Raw genomic sequence first — 10,741 nt, 5'->3', positions numbered from 1 at the left:
TGTATAATATACAATTATCTAACCGATATACATATACAATTCACCTCTCTCCAACTCTTTACCCTCTCTCGCTCGCCTCTCTCCTCTCTCTCCCAGTCTCGCTCGCCTCTCTCCTCCCTATAACATGTAGCTACGAATTGTAATTATCAAACTATAGTTATGGAGAGTAATTAGGCTATTTTTGAGTGGCTATATGTGAAAATTTCTCAAATAGAAATTGGGTTGGGTCCTGGCCCCCCCAAATTTACTTTGGGCCCAAATTGGTTGTGTTGACACCCAATTTTGGCTCTCCACATTTATTTGACTAAAGTTTTAATAATAATAATAATAATAATAATAATAAGGCTTAAGTCATCTACGACCACTTAAAATTGTCCACATATTTCACTTGGACACCTCAACTTGGGCTTGTACCTATTGAACACCTTATATATTCAAAAATCATTTCTATTAGACACAAAATGCTGACATGGCAAAAAAAGTGTGTTCCACACTCCTTGAGCGTGTATAGCAATTAAAAATCATATATTTTTTTATATATTTTTCAACTTATTTTTTAAAAAAATTATAAAAAATAAAATGGAAAATCCTTGTCTTCTTCTTCACTTCTTCACTGCACCACCCTCTAAACGTCTGCCTCTCTTTCTCTAACCCTTTTTTATTCTTCTTTTGCATTTTTTTTAAAGTTCCATATTTTTGATAAAATTAATATAAATTGATTATTTTTTCAGCAGAAGTCATTATTCTTTATTAGATAATTATGGTAGTAAGTGATTATAAATCCAAAATGGTGAAAAGCTTTGAAATGGCAGCAGATTTTGACGAAGAAGAAGAGGGGCGGGGGCGGGGTTGATTGGAAATAATTTGTTGTTTTTTTAATTCTTTTTTTTATCTAATTGCCACGTGTCATTATTTTATTGGTCTATCTGCTATGTATTTGTGTTTGAGATACACACACTTCTGCCTTTCACCGGATTTTCATTTTGTGTTTAATAGATATAAATTTGTTAAGATTAAAGTGTTCAATAGGTACTGACCTATGTTAAGGTGTCTGACTGAAATATGCAAACACTTTTAAGGGATCGTATATGACTTAAGTCTAATAATAATAATAGAATATATATATATGTTATGAAATTTTTGTAGGAATACCAAAAAGATTTTTAATTATTTATTTTATTTGGTAAATTTATTTCATAAGTATTATTTTTTTATAAAAAATTAAATATATATTATATGAATATTACTACTTACTTTCTCATTTTTCAAATTTCACGTCAAATAAATATTATTTTTAAGGCTTAACTCGATTTTTTCTAATTAAATATAATTTCTATTATAGTGATAAATATTTTTCGACATTTTTTCAAAATTAGGAAGACTTTAATTAATTAATGAATTGCTAATTTATATTAATTTTATTTTTAGAATCACTAATTTTAACAAATAAGCTAGTCTTGTAAAATGATTATTTTTAATTTGAAGAAAAGCAAGAGGTCGCATCAATCCGGCAAATCCGGAAAAAGCTGCAGCAAGCGGCGCCGATGGCCGACCCACGTGATCCCCATCCCCCTCTGTTAGAGAAATGACTCTATGCCGCCGGAAAAACGCTCCCTCAATCACTCATCCTCTCAAATCGACCTGAAAAGGTCGATTCTTGGAAGATTTCCTGCCATTTTCATTTTTTTTTTCTGCTCTTCCTCAGACTTGGCTTCCCAAGAATTCAAAATTTGAATTCTTGAAGCCAAATGGAAGTTTGAATTCGGCTATAAAAACAAACCTCTGGTTCTCTTCCAAAGATCATCCACAAAACATGGAGAAAATCAAGCAAGAAAATCTAAGAATCGATTAAAAAAAAAGATCCAAGAAAATCTTAATCTGCTTATTCAGATTTTGCCTTTTACTTGACTACAGTTAAGTTTCTGTTTAACAATAATATACATCTCCCTTATTCTTTATTCAATTTGAATACGATTTAGGATATGTATATATGAATCACTGAAAATGTTAATCTCGTTCGAGTTTCTCGACTGTAATGTAGTCTAATCTAGTTCTGAAAAGTCATGGTTTAATTTCCGATATGAACGTTTCTCCCTCTCTTTGTAGTTATTGTTGGTTCAAAGACTGTTGTTTGTCGTTTTAAACTTTAAAATCTTGTCCTCTTAGTTGTTTCGAATTCGTAGTCACTTGGTTTAACATTCTCATCGTTTATACTTTTGTGTTACCATGATCTCCTATTCTAAAACATGTTTCCTTGAGCATTTGGATGATTTGTTTGGCCATTTGTGTTTTTTTCAAATTTTTGTGAGTTTGATTTGTCTTGTTTAAAATGCACATACTGTTTTTTTTTTTTTTTTTTTTTTGTTTCTGATGCTTATCTCGCTTTCTAGTGGTGGTGTAACTCGTGAGAACTCTTATTTCATATGAGTATAGAATTGCACTTTAGTTAATCTTTTCATGTCTCTATAAAAGGCTCGCGAACTAGGTCCTGCCGCTCCTAGATATAAGCAGGGCAGTAACACTACAACTTTTAAAAAAAATATTTTAGCTATAACCTACTAGAATGTGCTTATTGATTAAATCTTTACGCTTGAGGTTGATCTACGCCTATTCTGGATATCTATACCGAAGCAGTCCCTGATTGTATAAGTTACATGAAGTGTGAAAATTATAGTAAGCATGGCCAGCTGCCAATTGCGGAATCATTGAAATATTTGTACATCTTCTTGGTTATCCGACTGTTTTCTTTTGGTATATTCGTTGGTATGGGCACCTTAATGTTGGCAACCTTTAGTTTAACATGAAAGGGACTCCCAAAGGCATAAAACACTATGAATGCTTGATGTCCAGGCCAGTTGTTCTCTTTGATTTCCTGAAAACTTCCTCTGTTTTTTTTTTAATGAAATTTTGATAAGTTTCTCTCTTTGTTCTTACATCTCGACTAAGTGGTTAGAAGAATTCTAGGATAGCTTTGTAATATAAAGGATTGGACGGCTGCATATTTTTTTTCCTTTTCCTCTCAAAAGTATTGACACACAACAAAACTGCCTATGTTCACGTAAAACCAAGGACGCTAAATAAGCATTTACTTATTAACTTGATGGCAGACCGAACCAGCTCGAGTATAATCTTGATCTACTTCGCTGTTTGTGTTTCACCTTCTCTGGAAGTTATTTCTTTTGCTTTTATAATGTTGTCAAATCAGATCGTTACTTGCCTCCTTTATTTTGTTTTGGTTCACAGAATGAACGTAAGAATGTTTGAACGTTCCTAGCTCCTCTCATCTTCTGTTTTATGCCTATCTTGGGGTGATTAATTCGATTGAACCTACACCTTGCTCTTTATTGCATATATGTGTGCTTACCAAGCTTAAGCATATAGAATAATAAACATGAACCAAAATACACATCCTTGGCATGCACATTTTTTATATGCAGGTAGGAAGACATCATTTTATCCATAAAGTTGAATTTGTTTTTTTATCTTGATCACATAATAACATTCTGTTGGTTGTTTGAATTATTTTTGAAGTCTAAAAGTGCATTACTTACTTACTGGGAGATCTGCACACAACCAGATTTTCCTTTATTTGAATCTTCCCTTTTTCTATGATCTTAAATAACGAGATATCTCGGGTCTTATAGTACTATGAATCGGCAAGGAATAGCTATTACTTTTATTATCAAGTCCTTTATGTGTTAATAAGGAATAAGCTTTTGGATGATTGTGTGGCGTATCTTTAATTAAGAATATACCTATAAGAGTTTGAAATGTTTAAGTATGTTGTTGCACGCTATAGTTGGTACATAGTGAATTAGATGGATTAAGTCTATTGTAGCTTTACTTAATAACACTGTAGAAGTATCCATAGTATCCTCACTTTACTTCTTAGAAACTAGGTGTAAATACCAATTGTGTCTTCCTCAGAAACTATATGTGATATGATTGTTGTGCATGAGTAAAGGCTCCTATGCTACAGTAAATAGTTAGGATCCCTTCATAGCTTGAACTACTTTAAGACCTCGTTTGGTGTGATGGATAAAGAAAGTTTTGCTTAGGACGACGCTTTCTAACAAAGTGTTCATTTATTATTTAACATATCTTTGGTCGTGAAAGCTTAACCTTTCAGAAAGAGTGAACTTGAGAATACCCTCTTTTTTTAAAAAAAAATTAGAATGTATTCATTTAAGAATTTTTAATAAGAGTTAAAATAAAAATTTAGCAACTTAATGTATGCATATCTTTAGGTTCAAAAGTGCAGATTTTTAGTGCAAAAACTGTGTGTAGTTTGGAACAAAAAAAACGGTTTGAGAGGCAATATTTTGGGTTCCAAATGATGCATTTTAGCTCTAAAAGGGTGCAGGTTTTTTAAAAAAAAAACATCACGTTTTAGGGGCTTCAAAGTATAGCAAGTCATGTATTAAAATCACTACCTTGAAGACAAGAATACATATTTTTTAGAATTTATAAAACAAGAATGTAAGTTATTAGATAAGTCACAATAGTTATGCCTACTTTTACATCTTTTGACATTCACCCCTTTATGAAGAAATTATATTTTACTATTTATTACTATCTTTATTTTTGCAAATCACATATTGCTAAAATATTTTAATCTCTTGACATGCTGTTTTCAAGATTTTAGATATGTCAACAGCTTCAAAATACAAGGTACATACATATATATGTCATACACATTAAGATATGAATTTTATATTTTTCTCTACATAACCTATTATATTTATCTACTATCACTTTTACAAATGTTACTTATTTTTTTATAATTTATAATTATCTACACTTTAATATACACATTATTACATATTTGCACCTGATGACTATCTCATTTTATTTTATTTCACGTCTTAATTCTATATTTATAAATAAAACGACAAATTTTCATATCCTTTAAACTCAACGTTTATTTTGGATACATTTATATAAGACACATCTATACTTTTTAACATATAAAATTGTCATGCATTTTTAGTACATTTATTTATTTATTTTTTACTATATGATAAACATACTACCATTAGTTTATTTAATAGACATATATATGTCGTACCTTATATTTTACTCTTTTCTTAAAATAATAAAATTTACTTACCATTGATTTTAAAACAAATAAATAAACACGTTTGCCTAATTATATTTTCCTAATTTGAGTTTAAGGAATATCTTCGAATAAGCTTTGAGGGATACTTAATACCTTCCCCTCGGGTAACCAAAACTCTTACTCAGAATCTCACTGATTTCGCAGATTAAAATAGAGTTTACACTTACATATTTAAAAAATGGCTTTCCTAATATTTTCCCTTAAAATTTAGGTGGTGACTCTAACACAAAACATTTTTTTTCAAAAATTAGAGGTCAGTCATATTATGTTGTGAACTGTTTCAGCTAGTTCGAAATGGAGTGCGACAGGTTGGACTCGAATGAGCTTAAAAACGGGTTGGGTCTTTACCCGCCTAATTTGACTCGCTTAATTTCAATAATTTTAATATATTTTTATTTAAGTTTTATAATCATAATTTGAATTTCAACTCAAGAATTTTTTTTTAAAAAAGTTATAAATGGATAGATAAATCCTAAAATATATAAAATAGATAGTAATGCAAACTTTAAATATAGGAACATATAATATATCAATGCAAATAAAAAGTTTTAAAACAGATTGAAAACATAGATTAAACTGGACTGATTGGGCTAAACGGATTACCTATATTTGGGCTATTTTTTATACCCATGGGTATGACTTACCTAACAGAAAGTATGTCATGACCTAACTACTCTTCCATTATATGTTATGCATGCTGTTTTATTAATTTTTTATTTATTTTAGACTAGTTTTAAGAGTCGCCACTTAATTTTTAAGAAAAATCAAGAAACTACTTTTTCAAAAGATTAAAACAGAAATCTAATGACAATATTCAAAGGGGTTCGGGGTTCTTATTAGCATTTCGAGAAAGATTTGAAAACACTCGAAATGCCCGCTAATACGCGATTATTCGGCAATTAATTATTTGGCTAAAATAATTTAAATCAACTTGAATTGCAAAATTGAACTATTTTATAGTTAAGACCATTTTAAAAGGGTAAAAGGAAAAGTATTGAGATATTATCTAAGTTAAACACTTTGATAGATTATGTTTCAAAATTATAGGAAGTGAGTATTTAATTAGTTAACTTTTAAAAGATTAGTTCATAATGACTATCTGTCGGAAAATTGAATCGTGATAAACTTAAGATTAATAGCAGGCATTGACAAGTAAACAAACACAATAAAGAAAGGAGGGAAAGAGATTTGGGCCCAGGTTTGGTTTTTCTGTCCGCCTGGACCAATACTTGGGCCCATTTTCGTTTTAGACCTTTGGCCCATTTGAGTCACCTGAACCTGTCTTAGTCTAAAATACATAAGACATTTTCTTTTGGGCCTTAGGCTCAATGTCCCTTCATCTGTCATAAACTCTAACAAAATAATAATGAAAATGACAAGGGATTAGGCCCAAAGTAGCAAAATACAACTTGTAAAATAAGGAGTGGGCCTTTTAAACCCCCCCTTTTTTTTCCGTATACACCTAGTGTATAGAAATTCGTATCAGCTCTAATCCCTGTTCATCAATTTTTGAAGGACATGTTCTTCGATTTTAATGGCCAGCTGACTCGAACAAAGAATTGGGCCTCCGTGGCCCAATAAAAAAATGCAAGGATAGAGTCCATGAGGATTCGGGTGCATCATAAAGAAGGAAAAACAAAGGATTAATATGCGATCTAATAAAAAATGAATAATGAAAGGAGTATGCCGAATTATAAAAGAACGCATGTACTAACTTCAAGGAAATTAACAAGCATATGAGGAGATCGTAGAAATATGCTGGAAATTAGCGAATCTTACAAAAAATGACTTAAGGAAAACCATGACTATTTCACACAAGCACAATCAGTATGGTAGCTTGGTAGCACACTTATAAATGGGGATGAGAGGGGATCCAACCAGCATCAAATAGCATGATAATTGAATGCACACAAACAATAGGTACAAGTTATTAACTCCTAAGAAAAACAAATGCTAGCTTGACAACTTTTCAATCAAAGAAATGAGAATTCATAAAAAATAAAATAACAACATTAAAACGTACTGACAAGCTGAAAAATTATTAATGCCCACCTATGCATTTAACAGTAAGCAAATTAGGTGAGACCTGCATTCAACATGTGGATGCCGATAAAATTTAATAACAACACTATCTAATACAATGGTCTACGAGATCTTTTACTGCACATTACAAGAAAGTAAGTAAGCATGAGCTAGCTTCCTTGCTTTAAAATGAAAGTCACAAGGTGGTATAACTAAATCACTGGAAGTTGGAGAAATCAATATACCATACCCATGAAGGATTAATGCCAAAGAAATCATGCTTTAAATGATCTTAAAGACGAAACTCCAACAAAACTAAGACTTAGTAAATGAAAACAAGAAACTCGAGTTTTACCGACTCAACTTGTAATTATGGGCGTTTTCGACTGAAACTTAGACAAATATGAAGACATAATTTGATTAAAATATGCTTTGCCAAGCAGTAGGACAAACACAGAGTTGCAAAGAAAATGGAGAAAACGGAACTGCAGTTAATAAACAATATAGAAGACAACAATCAACAGTTTGAGGAATTATTCCTTGATTGAAGAAGAAAAATCTTATAACATCAACATTAAAGAAATGAAGGACCATTTTGACACCTTAAGACATCAAAGACAAGGAAATATAGATTCGAATATCCAAAACGAGCAACAAAAACGACGAAATAAGCTCGAAACAGAGGAATCCAACTACACTAAAATCTCTTAAAGAAGTCACACCATAACAAACCATCAAGAACTCATTAATAAATATTAGCAAACAAAACGAAAGCATGGCTACTGACATCACACTTGAACAGGAAAGATGATGAAAATATTACAAAAGGAGAAATCATTACCTTCTTTCGGGCAGCGAACTGGAATGAGGAACTCGAGCAGAGGAACGTGACTTCTACCACGAAACTCGGACACGAGTCAACGAACCAGAAATTAGGACAGAATCTTGAACTCGATCGAACGATGGCAAGCAAAAAGGGAGAAGGACACCCAAACCAAAACTAGTCGCCTCCCCTTTTTCTTGAGTGTATTTCGAGATACTTTATGGCTAGTTTTGCTGCATTTGCTTTCTCAATATTTTTTCTCAAAAATCCCCCCCCTAACAATGAGTAAAGAGGAGGTTTATATAGAATGAAATTAGGGTTTGCGATTTTTTGGGGGAAAAACGGATGAAATCCGGATAATACAAGGCCCATTCCAAAAATTCAAATGCCAAAAATCTTTCACCATTTTAGGAGAGACCTCTTTTCCTGAGGTTTCAAACCATTCCGGAAGAGGAAAGGTAGACGGATGGATGGATCGATCCCATTGTCCTTGGCGAGCAACGTGTCTCGATCTCACAGCCTCAAGGACGAACACGCGAACTGCTCCTGCTGTACGACAGGGACGTTGAGGAAGAAGACAAAGAGCGCAGTGTACTGCGTACTGTTGTACGCGTCCATCGCTGATTTCCGGTCTCCGTGCATTAACGCCGAAAGAGACGTCGCTGGGTTTCTTTCCGTTTGATCGCTGCTGTGTGTAGCGTTGAGGAAGTGAAAAACTTGGGTTTCTATTGCTTTGGAATGGGTCGGGTCGGGTTCTTCACTTGGGTCGACTGAAATTAGGTGGGCTGCAATGGGAATTGATAATGGGCTGGAGGAGTTGAATAGAAGCTGACCCAAAATTTTGGTTTTACAATTTAGTTGAGGAATCACTAAAATTGCAATTAAGAAAATGACCGTATGAATTTCAATCGTAGCCAATCGAAATTAATAGTCTAGCCAAATGAGTTTAGTTGGTGATTGGGCTAGAAAATAAATAGATAATATGAATTAATAGAAACTAATTAATGAGCTTCTTAATCCTAATGATATAAAATAATCAACTAGATTAAAAATACAAACTAATCATTTCAAAATTGTAATTATGATTTAAACTAAATTAATAAAGAACTTAGCTAAAAATGTAAAATCTGTTGACATGATTTTCATTTATAAAATAAACTAGTATATATAAAATTATATATAAAAAATATTGTTATTATTTAAAATGTAAAATCTTTTGACACGATTTTCATTTATAAAATATACTAGTATATATAAAATTATATATAAAAAATATTGTTATTATTTAAAATATTATGAAAAGTGACTAAAATTCTTAAAAGTAACTTGAAAAATATTTGAACTCTGTAAAGTTAATTATTTCAAATTGTTTGAAATTAAAGAAGCTTAAAAATTAATTTCTATCAGGGAGGGTCAAAAATTGGGTGTCACACATGCAAGCCATGACCTAACTACTCTTCCATCATATGTTATGCATGCAAGCCATGACCTATCTACTCTCATGTGCCTATATAAGACTAATAGTTTAGCATTCACTTTTATCAAATTAATTGACATAAAAATGAAAACCTACGCTTTGATATTTTTACTACTTATTAGTATTAATATTCATGTAAATAGCCAATATGATCATATGCAATACGTAGCATTCACTTTTATCAAATTAATTGACATAAAAATGAAAACCTATGCTTTGATATTTTTACTACTTATTAGTATTAATATTCATGTAAATAGTCAATATGATCACATGCAATTCGTATTGCAGTGGCCGGCTACATATTGCAGGATCCAAACTTGCAAAAGTGCTCCACTATTCGAATTTACGATACATGGTCTCTGGCCCTCGAAGCCTGATGGAAACACCTTGTATCGGACGCCTCCTCCCGGCATGCTAGAGAATGTGTTTATACATCAAGAGGACATGAAAGTATACGCCGTCGTAAGTTTTGTTTTTTTAAGCTCAGAATACAATTTTTTTCTTAATAATTCCCACAAATTACTAAACTTTTTCATGATGATATGATATGATATAGTAGAAAATACTCAATTTTTAAAACATATTTTTCTATTATTTATTACTCATATATAGAAGAGGCTAGGGAAGCAAATAACATATATTGGGCTGTTAGCACGGGTTTTAATATCTAGTATATTATATATATGGTGTAAATGATTTTATAATTGTTTTTTTTTTTGCAGATGCAAGTTGATCACTCATTGAGGGATAAACTCCGAACTATTTGGCCAAATTTGAAAGTTGGCCGTTCTGATGAGTGGTTATGGATGTACGAGCGGAGGCAACATGGCTATAGTATTGAGAGTGTACTCGACGTAACTGGTTACTTCAATGCAGCAAAAACGATAAATGAGCTGATGATTGATTATCTACTTACCTATTTAAAAGATGAAGAAATAAACCCATCAGAATCATATGAGATAAATAAGATAAAGATCGGCTATAACCCGTCTAGTAGTAGATTATACTAATGTACACATCTCATGTTATATAAATGCGACTAATCATCTACTGATTCGAGAGATAAGACTTTGTGTGAAGCGCAAATTCGACGACTTTATTAGTTGCCAAACCACTCAAAATAACGTTTGTTAAGGTCATACTGAAATCTTCCTTCCTGCCTCTTAGTTTTTATATTTTCATATATTCAAAATAAATAATAAAAAAATTATTATTATATGGTGTGTATTATATTTGACTGTCTCTCTTTATTATTTTTCTTTTCATGTTAAATTAATTTTACTGTCCTCAAGGAGCA

General features: G+C 31.7%; 1 protein-coding gene across 1 annotated transcript; it reads left to right on the top strand.

The window, feature by feature from the left end:
• Window positions 1–8,430: 8,430 nt before the first annotated feature.
• LOC107059849 (ribonuclease S-2-like) lies at window positions 8,431–10,454 on the top strand. The gene is made up of 3 exons (XM_015306890.1): window positions 8,431–8,640; window positions 9,733–9,894; window positions 10,167–10,454. Exons 1-3 carry the CDS (start codon window positions 8,431–8,433, stop codon window positions 10,452–10,454), a joined length of 660 nt encoding a protein of 219 aa, XP_015162376.1.
• The last annotated feature ends 287 nt before the right edge of the window (window positions 10,455–10,741 follow it).

This window comes from Solanum tuberosum, unplaced genomic scaffold, assembly GCF_000226075.1.
Source record: "Solanum tuberosum cultivar DM 1-3 516 R44 unplaced genomic scaffold, SolTub_3.0 scf00039, whole genome shotgun sequence".
NCBI lineage: Eukaryota > Viridiplantae > Streptophyta > Magnoliopsida > Solanales > Solanaceae > Solanum > Solanum tuberosum.
The sequence above is the reverse complement of the archived record's forward strand: the minus strand, read 5'-3'. Positions and strand labels throughout refer to the sequence as shown.